The sequence below is a fragment of the Anopheles ziemanni genome, chromosome 3 (genome assembly GCF_943734765.1).
Source record: "Anopheles ziemanni chromosome 3, idAnoZiCoDA_A2_x.2, whole genome shotgun sequence".
NCBI lineage: Eukaryota > Metazoa > Arthropoda > Insecta > Diptera > Culicidae > Anopheles > Anopheles ziemanni.
Genome location: NC_080706.1, coordinates 67846569 through 67861602, shown reverse-complemented (window position 1 = coordinate 67861602; position 15034 = coordinate 67846569). Strand labels below are relative to the sequence as shown.

Genomic DNA, 15034 nt, shown 5'->3' with positions numbered 1-15034 from the left:
TTCATCCCCGAGGGGGAAGTGTATGGAGGGAGAAAGAGAGAGAGGGTTAGAGGAGTGCGTGCTGAGTGCCAAACTTACCTCGATATCATGAAATAGCTGCCGCCCGCCGGTACCACCCCGTTCGTGGCGATGGCGGACATGGAAATGGCAGTCAGCATGGTCTGCGCCGCGCGAAGTTCCATGTTGGCGATGGCGATGGGTGGTTTCGAGAAGTGGTTTCATACCGGCCGACGGCGCCCCGGGAACAGGAAGGCGGTGAGATCGTTACGGCCGGAAGGGTAGAACATGATTAGCATAGTTTTGGAAGTTGCCTGTTAAACTTTAACCTGAAACTGAGCAACGCCCTACTGGCAAGCATGATCATGCCGGCGATTACGATTACGATGATGATGATGATGATGGTTGTGGTGATAGTTGTACTGATTCTACTGATACTGATACTGATACTGGCAATGATTTGAATTCGGTTCTCGATTCGATTAGATGAAGAAATGAGTCAGTTGTAGGTCAGGGTATCGTCTTAGTACTATTGTTAGAAGGATCCTCGTTGTACCAGGGAAGGAGTTATTACCCTTATGTGAACAGTCCATATGGTTGTACAACCATTACTATAACACACTGTTTACTGGCAGTATTTTTCATATCTTGTAGAGCTATGTTGGAGCCGTCAATAGATTTACAGTTTAGACCCTTAAAAGAATCTCCTAACACATTTTTATTCGTTGTTACTAAACTACTTTAAGGGTTACTATTTTGAAAACCAGAGATTAGGCAAAATTACTATCAAAGAAATAATTCTGGGTCAATTCCCCAAGTTTTGATATGAGTTAACACACTTACAATGGTTCAATTTCGCTATGTCGCGTTTGTCGACTGCATGTAGTTCGATGATCGCATTCGAGTTCGAGAACCCTAACAAATTAAGCTTTACTGATGGAACACCATCGTCATGTTGGAATCGACCATTACTGCTCGAACCATATTTATGGCCATCCCTCCAGATGCTCTCATGGATTGAAATTTATTTATGACGAGCTTTCCTTTTCGCCAGCCACGTTCACCCGCACTAGAATGTGTCAGTCTTTACGGTCGACTGGTTAGAGGGATGGGTCCAAGCAGCTGGCTTTTTTATGACCTCTCGACAAGATCTTGAGTTTTTCGTACATGAAGGAACGTCAGAAGGACGTGGAGTATCTTGGTAATTGTTCTGCTACGTCTCTTCGGCTTGAGTGTAGTTTTCGACGTGGTCACCAACATTTTCCGACGATGCCTTGGTTCTGTCACCAAATCATGAGAGCGAAGGCATACGACTTCAGCGGTCGAATCGGGTCAAATAAATTACGCATTTCTGGCGGAAATCATTCACGGAATGAACGATCAAAAACGTATGCTGTGCGCATTAGAATTGTCTCGAAATTCTCCTCCCCATACCAACGAGTTGCGAAGGAACCGTTCAATCGCAACCCGGGAAGAGACCGGTGCGTGTTCTCCGTACGTCGAAAGGAAATCATCGGAAAATATGCTCTCGGTAACGAAGTAAATTGAGTTCTCGACCCCATTACGCTCGCCTGGCCAGACAAAGCGAAGTGGCGTCCTCATCGAGAAAACCCGAGGAGTTCGTGAGTTCGTTTTCGTCGAAACATGTCGACGACTTTCATCCGCCCACATCGCCCGTCGTCCAGCGGGAAAGTGAAGTAGCCTACCATTCCAAGAAGCTGGCAAGTCAACATTTTTCCCCTTTGTCCCGATGGAAGGCGATGGCATTGTGTGTCGGTGTGCGGATTGGTAAATGATGTGTAATAGGATTATACTCCGCACGCAGATACTGGCCGATAGGGCTGCAAGTTCCGTCGGCATTGTTGTCGCAAACCTTTTCATCGGGATCATTAGGAAGCACGCGGTTCAAGCAGTTCGGTTCGTTTCAATCGAGCATAACCATGGCGCAAGGGAGTAGGCTACTCCGAAGTCGTCGCTGTTTATTGAGGGGAATCGGACCGACTAATTCGGCGTGATGTAGTGCTGATCGCATGTATATTGGTTGTTATCTGCGCTGATAGTACGGATTTGGAAATTAGTGAAATTTGGTTATTTGCAGAAACTGCGAAATCCATCAATAGCATGACTTTGGAAACTGTTATTAGCATCATCCGGTCGAACCCTTCGTCCGCTGTAGATCATTATAGCAGATACATTAAGGTTAATGAGAGTTCCTAGCATCGAGTCATACCTAGCATCCGCGTTCCAGATTTACCAGATTTTGCTGATCGTTGGCTGACGAAACGGACGCTATCATTAATTATCGCTAATTTAACCGCTTCTTTCTTCCCGACCGTTGGCGTATTCCTTCCCCCCCAAGAGACTGGAGCCGGGAGTCCGGGGTGAAACTTCTCCAATCGAACCGGGGGCGGGGATGCTTTGATTTAAATGCGAAAATGTAGGTCACTGCGCAGCAAAGCCGCAGAATTCCTTCAATCCCATGAGGTAGGCTACAAGGAAACACACCATCTTCCAGCTCTATGACGCAAAGGTTTAGCTTTAGGCGAGGAGACTACAGGCTACACACGAAACATCGTCCTTCGAGCAGCCGAGAATAATTATGAACAGGCACGCCGCCGGTGTGAAAAGAGCCCCTAGTCTGAAGCCAAGGCCATCGCTGGGAAACTCTGATTGCCTTTGATTGATAGTGCTCAATCAGTGGGGATGAGATTAATTCGATTCATTCAAACCGTTCGGATGAACGGTTATCTTGGGTGTTCCGACGCCGGTTCCTCTCCCTCCCGACGCCTTAGTTCCACTAGTGTTGCCCGCAATTACCCTTCCATTGACAAGGGTTGCTCATTTGTGCGGCCATTCTCACCCCCCCCCCCCTTTACACTCGCGAGCCTTCCCTGTCCGGTTCAGGTTTAGCGCCTGGAAAAGTACTCCAAATGGAGGTCGCATGGGACGAAAATGAAACAAAAAAAGAAAAGACACACCAACAGCCTACGCCGGTTCGAGCCCACACGTGGGTCGACAAACTGCGGACCGAGCATTAATTAGATTAGAGCCTGTCCGAACCCTGGACGTCCGGAGGGGTGGGAGGCGGCTCTTGATTATGTAGCACATTGGGCCAGGGCAGCAAACACACGCACACCCCATTTCGGTGGTTTTTGGCACATTGCGGAAAATCGGCACTTCGTTAGCGCACGCACCACAACATGATTAAACCTTCGTCATGCCGTTGTCGATTCGCTTGTCGACACGGGCGAGAACCGTTCTCCGACCGAAGGAAAAATAGCAGAATGTTCCAAGCGATGCACCGAATGACGATTAAATTTATATCGATTGAATGGGGAAAACTAAAAGCAAAGTTGCATCGAACGGCGGACGAGTATTTCGAACAAAATATCGAACCTCCACCGGATCATGCAAACAACCCGGCTTGGGCGAGTGGCTTCCATGTTTAAATGGCTCGGGTGTTCATTAATTACTACGACTGCGGCAAAGAGAGAGGGAGAGACAGGAAGGGAGCGGGAAGAAAAATAGGTATAATTTCAAACCGATCCAATCCCGGGATGGTACGATGTTTCTCCCGATTCCGCACATATATGCAAATGAATGTTTGATTAAGTCCATACATAAAACATGACCAGCATTCCCCTAGATATGACCCACTTTTTATATTCTATCTTGACTCCCACGCTCCCGATCCCACACAGTGAAACACATGCCACACAAACACGGAATTTGCTCGAATGGCATAATGTGGAAGCTCCTCGATTTTTCCCAGGACCCAAAACTGACAAACGGCGTCCACGAACGGATTTTTGCGTGCGTGGGCCTTTTGGTAAATTTAACACCAAGTGTATGTGTGTGTCTATCTGGGTGTGTTCGATTTACTGGAGCCTAGAGAATAATTTAACCAACTTTGAGCAGCTTTCGGGATAGGCAGAACCCGCTGGGATGCCGTGCTCGGATCGGTGTGCCTCAACATGTTTTGCATTTCAATAGAGTATTCTGGATTTACTGTGTTCATGCGGGGTGTTGGTGAAGTGGTATGGTGTGGGCACAGGGTAATTCCAACATTTTTGTATCGGGACTTAAATCTTATGGCACGATTTGAACGATGCCACCTTAATAAAGCCATACAAGGGGTAATAAATCAAACGACGGTAAGCGTCTATCTATCCGTCCATCATGATTTATGAGTTGCTTTGGAAAGGAACGAGTATGCCTAGGAGCACGTCTTAACCAGTCGTTTGTTTAACCGAAGGACTCGTCCGATCTACGGTTCTGGAATGATATTGTCACGTTCCAATTTTTAATGACTTCGATAGCATAAAACAAAAGAAAAGTGAATGAAACGAAGAATGAGAAAGCCTTAACCATACGGTGCTGCGTTATGCGTGCAATGGAGATAATGAAACCTACTACTGACGGGTGTAAATAGTTAGTACTTAGGCTACGGGAACACCTACCACACAGCAACAGCATAGTACGATTAAAAACCCGAATATGGCACCGGCCGTACCGACAACCCAGGTTAAACGGATGAATAAAATGACACCGAAAATGTTCTGTATGCACGGCAGATAGACACCGATGAGTGTGCCTGTTTCGCGGGGTCGGAAGGAAGGGTAGAGCGCGTTAGGTTTAGTTCCAGTGTCGGTCGGTTCCGGGATGTTGGTTTGCGGTGGTGTGTTCATCGATAGTGATAAGTTTTTACGAGCGATGCATAGCACCGGAAAACGTAGTATAAGTTTTAGTACCGATAAGAGAAGAAAGAGATAGAGAGAAAGAAAAAGGAAAGAGATATAGGGTATCAGAATACAAGTCAAAAGTGGAATAAAAGTTTCAGTAGTAGAGAAATGTAAAAGAAAATACACCAAGATATGGAATTAGTACAACTGATCTAAGTTTTATTAGTACAGGTTTAGGAGTTTGAACTACTAAAGACCACAGAAGTTGGGTGTACTTTAACATTACGAGGAACCTCCAGCTTCTGCTGTCTAAAAAAAGGTCTGCAATCAGCTTAACGAGTACCTTACGCCTCAGAATTGATGCTGTAACCATCGTTAAACAGTACGAACGGTTTAATGTAACCACATGGTACTCGACCTTTAACGGCCATACTGTTGACAGCGGAGCTTATCCCGAAGTGACAGTTAAAGTTTAAACGGGCCGGAAAGGTTCTAAATAAATTTTACAACGTCCACAGAGTGAACACAGATAGCGAGTAAGTACGAGAGAGAATCGCGACTATTCCCTCTGAGGGCGTGTGTTTTTTGAGTCGGATAAGGTACTCCGACGGTTATGGAGTAATGTGTCCCTCGGGGGGCATGTGTGTGTGACGCTTGTACTTACCCATTCGGGCGGCGGCAGGTGCTGGTTTGGCATCGGGATCGGTCGGTGCCGGAATCGTATTCGAGTAGTTCGCCAGGGACGAGATGAGCGTAGTGACATGTGGACGTTCTTGGATATCATCCTGCGGGAGAACAGAACGGAGCTCGTTAAGGACGGTGTAGAAGTAGATGAAGCAAAAGGACACCGCGAACGAAAATGAAGTCGGCAACATATTAATCATTTTTGGTGACCGCTAACGATGCGCGGCACGTCCAGCGCTTTCCATGAACTAGTGCCATCTACCGGGGGGAGGATGAGTGTATGCTTCAACGACATCCGACCTCCTATGTCTGAAGCTCATCGCGATGAAGATGACCGCGCCTCGGATGTTGGAAGACGACTCGCAAAACAACAACACCAAGAGAGGCGGACCAAATGGTGGATGACAGGGACCCGGGATCCTTTGACACCGTTTTTAATATTTTATGAACCCTATTAACTCGTGTAACCTCGCCAGGGATCGCGTCCCGCCGCGAGCTTGCTTCGGCAACGCCACCGGACCTCATGCCGGGACCGGATGTGCTTACGGTGGAGAAAAGTATGATAAATGATTTACAGCTCGACCCATCCTAGCATACACCGCAGCCACCTCAGTCTAGGAAGCATCTAGCCATAATTATTCCTCCAGCTCCGGCGACTAGGACAATGTTGTCGTAGTCCATCGAAGCGGCGGTACGTGGTGGGCACGCAAAACAGTGCTGACAGCCAAGTGGCCTTCGCCAAGGTGAATGAGGGCAATTTAGCTGCTGGAACTGGAATTGAACATCACATCGCACCCGGCGACGATGGAAGCGGTGTATCCGGTGCTGCCCTTTGACGTCCTGTCAGCAACTAAGAAGACGATTCTAATGAGTTCATAGATTATACACTATAATGTTGTGTTTTTCGCAACACCTGTGTTTTATGAAGAAAATCCTTATAGAAACAGGTTTTGTAAACCAGATTCAGATACTTATATCGCAATAAAACGTCGGATTGAATCAATGGTTATGACCATCTTTTTTGAAGTTCTCTTCTAAGATACTGGAAATCGCATGAAACAAATTTGATGTAAAAACTACTTCTAGTTGCTATAAAAACTCCTAAACTTATAAAAACACAATATTTTGCAGAAAAAACAATATCGATTGGATCTTATGTGATTCAGTAGCAAAGAACCTTATATATTGTTTTTGTTTTGTATCAAACAACATTAAAGTCAGAATGTTTATGGAAAAATACTCCTTTTTATGTTAGGTTGGAAAAAACAACTTACAGTTGACATTAGTTACATGTCTTGTCATATTATTTTTTAACAAAATCGAAGCACTTTAACTGAGTCAATCTTTCAGATTTGCCCATTTTCGCAACTTCATATCATTACAATTACTCAAGAATAGTTGGGAATCTACTTAAAACAAATACCGTGTTATAGCAACTGAACAAATAAAATAAAATTGCCAATTTGGTAGCACAAGACTGTTTGCTGTACAAATTAGTTAGTTAATTAGGTTAATGAACGTGAGTCATAGATTCACTTACACTTACAAAAAGTTAAGTAACAGGTGAACAGAGTAAACCCTTTTTCAAAATATTCGCAAAACTTATAATCAACCACAGTAGTATTGTACATATTTATATTATGGAGATTGTTGAAAACGGTTCCAACTTACCGAGTAAAGGAACAGGTTTGTATCGATTTTATCTTTCGATACGAAGGGTTGATCATCGGTGGGTTCTCCTGAAAATAGAAATAAAAAATAGAAGGATAAACGTTAACGTTGAGAAGATAGAAAATATGTGTAACATTTAATAGAAGCTTTCCAAGTTTCTGTTATTATTGTGTTGGTCTAGATTTACTTCCTTCTCGACCAATCAATCGCTTTGAATATATGTCGACAGCACCGATCCGAAGAGCCGTTAATTAACATTTTGTGTAGCACTCGACCAGGGTGGCTCGACAGGACCTTATGGTTCGGAGTAGGCCTAAGTGCACTTGTACTGACGGGTAATAATGTAGTGCTGGTTCTTGTAATTTCCTTGCGCGCGCGCCCAACCTCTCCAGGCGGGCAGGCGATACGATACGTGCTCAAGTGTAGCTACTTCAAGGATTGTGTGTGAACGATTCAATTAATTGGAAATGTTTGCCACCGCCACCTACTTCGGGGAGGGGGGAGCCTGACCCTGGAGTGAGGTAATTTATTTGAATGTTTATGGAAAAATCCTGTTCGAGCAGACCATTGGAGATAATTAGTTTCGTAAGTTTCGGCGTATGCTGGCGGTATTTCCTTAACCGCAAGTAAAGGAAAACACGAACATTTGCGTCCCGCAAACCCCTTTTCGATCCCCCGTAGCTGATTCCAAACATATGCCGGGACCAAGATTCCCCATTCTCCCCCCCTCTCCCGGAAACCGCTCGATCGGGTTATTGAAATGGGTTCGCCGCAAATAATCGGTAGTTAATGTGCGAAACTCATAAAACACGTTATGCAAGCTATTATGCTGGCGCCTGGCGGGTCAGATCGGGTCAGCAGTCTGGCAACATATTTCAATGAACACGTCTCTCACCCCCCCACCGTCTCGTCTCGCGGTTTCCAACACACACAAAATACCCTTCGACAGTGGAACGTTGACTGCGTCTGCGGACGAAAACAGCTTAGAAGTAGGAGCATTTTTCTTCCCCTTCGGTAAGATGAACCAAAGTTTGGAGCGAAAGAAAAATTGAGAATTGATGATTTCACATAAACCCCTAATCGATTCGATCGTTGTCCGGGATTTGGTCCGGGGCCCGATACCGGATGGACATTACGTCTCGCTAATCGGAGCTGGGACTCGTCCGAAAAGGTAGCCGAGGCTGAGCCAAACAACTTTACTGTCCATAAATAACCGCCGGCCTGTGGACAGTTTGTGATCTTCCGGTAATAGGGTTCACCCGGAAGACATATTGGCAAGGCCGAGCCGGGGGGCGCTCGACGACGCGTACAATGGTTTGGGCGGCAGAGGCGAAGAAGAAGGACGGAATCCGATAAGATGTGGAGTGTGTTTTCGGGAAGACTGCTTGACAGGCTCGGACGTTGGTGTACGCGTGGAGTCTCTTATAAGAGTCCTCGGCGAGGCTCCTAGCGACAGTTTTCTTCGCCGCTTCACGCTTCACCAAAAATAACAACCCGGTTCTCCTTTTCGATACGCAAAAACGACAGTAATGAGAAATGACTTTTCATTATCTAGCAAGCAAAACAAAACCGCTTCGGGTGCGTGCTTTTGTGTGGCCTTGGAAAAGCCTCGTCTGGCAAAAAAAAGAAAACAACGAATCGCTGCGGCAAAGTGGTTCACTGAGGGAAACTAGGCCAACAAGCAAAATGGCCGGCGACATCGGAAAGATTCCGAACCGGTACGCTTCCTGCTCGCAGTTAGCAAAGGCGCTGTAGCGAATACTACTGACCGGAAAATCTATTTTCGCTACCCCCTCCCTTAGTTCTAACCTCACCGGTCAGCTCCACGTTCACTCGACTGGGAGATAAATTTTCCCATAAATATGTATGTGCACAGTACGGCGATAAATCATCGATGAGCACATATTGGGCAACCGTTCGGATACGTCGGATTCCACCGTTAGGAAGCGGCCGGGTTTGGCCGAATGGTTTCTATGAACGAATCGTGCAGCCATTCATGGACCGGCATTGACATACTGGAGCGGACTTCTGTGCCGAAGGGTGCCAGGCTAGCAGGCTTTATCGATTTTGCGAAAGCTCAGAAGGACGAACGGGAATATCCGTCTAATAAAATCTAATTCGATCCCCGATGAATAGTTTTTTCGGTACGAAATAATGTTTATAACATCAGTGTTAGGGGAAGGAAACAATTAAATTAACGGAACATACCAACAACAGGTCAATTTTCAACAACAATCATTTCAATTAATTGATCAATAGATCAGCAAACTATCGCGAAAAAATTTTGGATCGTGGAGAGAATGTATCTGATTGTGTTAATAAAACTCAAACTCAAACTTTAACTTTGAAACTCAATATATCTAAAGTTTGCTGGAGTTGGTCGCATCAGTAAATCACGATAACACAAGTTCAAAAATCAAATCAAATGAAATTTTTAAAATATTATTTGTATCGATTTTGAACTGCTCCTTTACGGTTAATATTAATAAATTTATTAGCTTATTTGTTCAATTTTACTGTTTTGAGCTAAATTTATCACTTTTTAAAAACTCCACGGTGCAATGCTGGATGTTATCATTTTTGTTTACTTAAATCAGCTTCCAGAGTTCTAAAAATATACCACTCGGGTGCAGGTGAATCAAACTTTTATAACTTTTATAAATATTCGCTGAAAGAAATGGGTGCAAACAGCATAAAACTGAGGTTTTCAAACTGATGGGATGTATTTGTCAACTGATGGAAGGTACAATATTCCATCTTTTAACTATCTGTTGTTTGTTTTCAGCATTTGTTTGTCTTTTATTTGTTGTGCACCCCTTTAGGATAAAGGGAATGTTTGCGAGAATGCTTCAGCAAATATGTATATACGTTGGTTCCATTGTGGGGTTTGGCGAACGAAATCGCAAAGGTATACCAGCAGTTCTGAATATTCATTTTCAACTCCTTTTTTTACTCGATATTGTGTAACGATCAATCTACACGCAGAGGACTTGCATTGCGTAGGCAAACGAGCTTCCTTTATGGATTTGATCGCTGCCACCGGCGTTGACCATTGTTTGGCACACAAACACTTACACACACACGTACACTCCTGGTTTTATTCGTTTCGTTCGGTTGATGTTGTAGAGTGGTTTTTGAAGTGCATTCAATCGTGCAAACATGTTACCTTGCACGGCACATGACCAGCACCGTGCAACGTTCGATATTTCGATTACATTTATTTTTTGTGTGTTTTTGAACGCTTTAATTGCAGCTCGTGACGGTGGAGGATGTGCTTGCGGCTTTCTGAGGGTGGATTAATGTCATGTTCGTCGTTTGGCGTCGGGTGTCGGTGTCCGATGCGCTGGGATGACATGTTTACGGAAAAAACCACCGGAATGTACATGAGCGTAATGACGCAAGTGTTTGATATCTACTTGCACATGAAAAAAGGCTCAATAGTTTTATCTTTTTTATTTAACTGTTTGCAAGTGTAGTGTATGTTATCCCGAAGTGAAATTAAAATTGAAATCGTTCATTATCCAATTTAAATTTCCGTTTTGCTTACAAATTTTAAAATGATTGGCAAATCGATTGGTTAAAGCTACTTCAGTAGAACGTTTCAACTCGCATCATAGATGCTTGCTCATCTTCGAAGCGAGGATCTGCAAAGACCAATTGATAATCAACCCCAAAATATTTTCTCTTTAGACAGCTCTCACGAGGACCATTTTTGCCTTCTTCTCGGTTGTTATTTTTAACCCACGCCACCCTTTATGGTTATTAAAAGTTGAACTAAAATGTTATAAATTATTCTAGCCACCCCGGCTAGGTAAATGGGCGGACGTGTTGTACTTTCCGGTGGCTTAGGTCAGTCCCTTCGGTCCTTCGCCTTTTGTTGGGCGAAACTTCTCCGTGGTGGGTCATTTTCTTAACTCTTTCCTTCCTTCTTTAGTCAAGGAATTTTTCCCCCGGTCAAAGACTCGCCGGATTGTTAATTTTAGTTTGGAGGATCCGTCTAGAACGAAAAACAATGTTTCGTGACGAAGGGAAACGCAAGGATGATCAGTCCTGGGGCCTAAAGAAGGAACATCTAGCTTTTTTGCTTGCATCCGACATTGAAATAAAATTTTGAAACAAAAATAATAAATGATCCGGCGCTCCCGGGCACGTCGAGGGTTCCCAGAGCCAGTCCGTCAACCGCCCGCAGGTCGGCTGTTCCGGTCGGTGCTGGGGATATAACCATCCAGGAGCAAACCCGGACGCTTTGTGTACATAACTTTTAATGGCATCGTGTTAGACGACGGCGGCCCGCTTCTCCCTGACCTTGGGGAAAATTGTTCGATTAGAATGCAAACATGTAACGGACCTTTTCCGGAGTGCGTGAGGTTGGTTTTAAGTTTGCCTTAACAATCGAGAAAGGCCCACGGGCTGCGAGTGAGCTCCCTAAGAAAATTCCCCCGAAGGTAGAAAAACCTCACTAAGATTTTTCGTGCAAGGCTTAGTCAGCTCTGAGGAAGGATTCGGTTTTCTTTATTCTTCTTCTTCGCTTGATACAGAGTGTCATAAAATCGTGTCAACTGTGCCGGAATCCGGAACAAACGGTCGCGTCCCCACGCAAGATCATCTTTGTGGCGACCTGACTTTACTTCCTCATCTACATAAAAGCTTTCGGAAAAGGGAGGAAGAAATTGAAGGCCGCTTTACGGGGCACGGTGTGTTCGCTTTGGGTCGGAGGGAAGTCGGAAAAATGCTTCACATTTTTCCTTCCGCCCGTGTCAAGGGTCAAAACAAAATCGGGGACAAAACGATTCCAAGCGGAGAAGGGGCCCCGGGGGGGATGGTGAAGCCGACGCCGAATCAAAAGCGGGCAAAAAGAACATCTAGGAATTTTTCTGAAGCGAGAACATTATGTAGCCGACGCATTTCATGCATACGATATAAGGTGCTGCCAGCCGTTTGAACCGTCGCCGCACACCAAGACGAAAAGGAAAGCATCAAATCGGAGAAGGTAAAAGAATCCGATGGGAAATTTTTCCTCTCCGACGCTTTGATCTGCTCGTCACTTGCACGCGCTCTACCGACGGTGTGCCGGAGGTTTTTCCGCCAACTTTCGGTTCAAGATTCCACCACTCGGTGCTTATTTTTTCCGACCTCAGCAACGTTGATGAGCAAGCTTTGCCTTTGCAAAAGCGAGCGAAAGGGATAGATGGTTGGTTCCAGGACTTTATTTTGCGTGAGGAAAAACGGGCGACGCTGGGAAATCGTGGGAAACCAGGGACGATGCTTCCACCAGAGAATTCGTACAACTGTTCGATGCTGCACGTGTTTGAAATTCATATCATTCGCACCCAAAGTGACTGCTTGATCGAAACCGATAATAGTTACGCAGAACCATCTCCGCATCTGAATAGCGTTGTGTTGTTGGTGCATGTGTGTGCGAACTTTTTATGCTTTGCCGAGCGAAGATTATGACATTTTGCATGCCTGGTCGATGGGCCAGCGAAGTGTGTTTTGTAAAATCAATAGCCATTTGATGGCCGGATCGTTGTGGCATGGACTGGATCAATGTTTTTTCGAATTGGAAAACTTCAATCAAGTGTTTATGCTTTACATAGTTGATAAAATTAATCAAATCTTTATATCTGCATGTATCGCTAAACTATTTCGTATTATATACGTAATACTACTGTATTGTACCTATTTTGTTTGTTGACTTCTAACAAGATGTTGTATAAATATTGGGATTTTTATATTTGTGTATATTCAGTTTGAATTGATAAAACCATTACTACCCAACAATGAACTGAACGTTCACAGAAAATTCAAATGCAAAATGTTATACAAATACGAATTAAAAGGAAAAGGGAAAATTAAGTAGACAAAATTAATAAAAATAGAGCACACAGCCAAACTTAACATTTTTAATTCGTAACAAAATATTGTTTGGAGCATTAAACTAACAAAGAACATAAAGTAAAGAACAATAAATTAACAAAGAACATAAAAAAACACTAAATTATCAAAGAACATAAACATTTACAAAGAACATAAAATCAAAATTTATTGGAGTTCACACTAACGGTAAATTTAATCAAAAACGTGGACCATACAATGTTCAAGACAAATGAATTTGTAATAAATATATCTTTAAATGAATGGGTGAAATATTAAATCAGAAACTAAAATTTTCACATGTAAATTATCTTTAATTAAAACATTGTAGGGCAACAAGTATTATGCACACCTAAGGTAACTGAATTTAAATCTGCAGATAGGAAGATAACTCTTAATCTTCGCAAAATTATTACAAGCATGATTAGCTAGCGTGTAAGCTGTTTAGTAGCACTAATGTAATGATTATGGGGTGATTTTTTGTGGCCGTACAAAGTACTTGCGGAAAAGATAAATTGCCAACAAACACTTTCCCCTTACCGCCCGTCACCAGGCGGAACAGTTTCGTGGAAAAGTAATCATGAAAGGAAGCTCCCGGTACGAAGCTTTCCAGCCCGATGGCGTAAGCCAACACATTGACAAATGAAGCAAACAGCGCGACCCACAATACGGTCGCCTATTTCGTCCCCGGCCAATCGGTGGAGGCGGGATAAGTCTCTTATTTATCAAAACAGTCAAATCTTTTCGGCAACACTCCGAAGGCGTACGCTTCGACGAATGCTGGGAGGAAGGAAACATCCTACGGGGTGTCGGGAAGAGTCAATTACAATGGGATCAACTACGAGACACCGTCTTAACCATGCCACAGCACAATGTCCGGGACAAAGAGGTTCCGCATCCCGCTTCCTTTGTTGGTGGCTTCGTAAGGAGTGCAACAAAGAATCCTTTGGAAAGGTAACAGCGTCGTCGGTCGAGCTTGATGGCTTCCACCGTCACAAAGTACCTTTAATTGAAGGATATCACCAATCCGTCCTTAAATGCCCAAGCTGGCGTGAAATGTTGCACTCGAGCTGAAGAGGAGGGGTGAGTTGTTTTTCTCATGCAGTTGTGCGAAACATAATCCGCCGCAGAAAAGAGTATCTTCCGCAAATTTGCATCGTTAGGAAAAATAAAATTCATCGAGCAGAGCAAAACCGACAGCGGATTGAACGATCGATCGCTAGCGGGCGAGGTTTGCTGACGGATTAATAAAAATATTTTGCTACTCCAAGAAGAGCGCGGGTTCAAAAGGGTTCGCATTCGGTCGAGCACTAATCGCCCTCGACTCGTTCTGGTCTATTATTAGTCGATTGTGTTCGTCAACATTCTCCGAATTTCTGTTTTGGTTATCCACTCACGAAAGGATCATCAAAGGCTCGGTGTTTCGTTTGGCATGGGGTTGGAAGAATTTGCATAAAATATGTGTCTATTCATTCACTTTCGCGTAGCTTTCACGCCGGAAAAGTATCGCTGAACCGGCCCGAGGCCTGTTTTGAGATGAAAGGATGAGTGTAGCGACCAGTGGATCGCTATGTTTATTTTCATTTCATACTGGATTAAATCAAGACTTGTTTTGATCCCCATCCTAATGTTATGGACTTGTATCAGTTTTCCCGTTTTTAATCGATTTTTAAACGAAACTATTTTTTGTTCGAATCGATATGATCCAAGCGAAGTGAAAAAAAGAATTAAAATCGCATCGCTTTAGCATAATTAATTTCCGTTTCGAAAAATATGAACATCAATTTTCAATTATTGAACCAACGAACCGGGAGCAGTCAATCAAGCATAAACTATCTCGTCCATGCCTGGTCTAACCTTGTCTTAATTTTTCCCACAGCTGAAATCTGTGTGCGGTACGCAGAAAGCACCTTTTCATCTCGTCTCCACTCGGGCCAAACCCGAGGAATGCACGAGGCTGGGGCGGCTCATTAAGAAAATTGTTCCCGGGAACGGGAAGTTGGACTAGTTGGACAGTTTGTCATTCATCATCGCTTTCTTCGAAACGGTCTGGCCATTCTCACCAGCTTCCTATTTTGTTTGCTAGCAAACCTCGTGCTGTGAACCTTCTCGTACCCACCCAAACC

At 44.1% G+C, this 15034-nt stretch overlaps 1 protein-coding gene across 1 annotated transcript in view; it reads right to left on the bottom strand.

The window, feature by feature from the left end:
• The window catches only part of LOC131289871 (solute carrier family 12 member 4), a 66482-nt gene that overhangs the window by 28745 nt on the left and 22703 nt on the right, over positions 1–15034 (bottom strand). The window contains exons 2-5 of the mRNA XM_058319209.1: positions 7035–7102; positions 5344–5464; positions 4458–4591; positions 79–161 (exon numbers count right to left, since the gene is read on the bottom strand). Of these exons, the coding sequence (XP_058175192.1) occupies positions 79–161; positions 4458–4591; positions 5344–5464; positions 7035–7102 (406 nt within the window). The remainder of the gene's footprint in view (positions 1–78; positions 162–4457; positions 4592–5343; positions 5465–7034; positions 7103–15034) is intronic.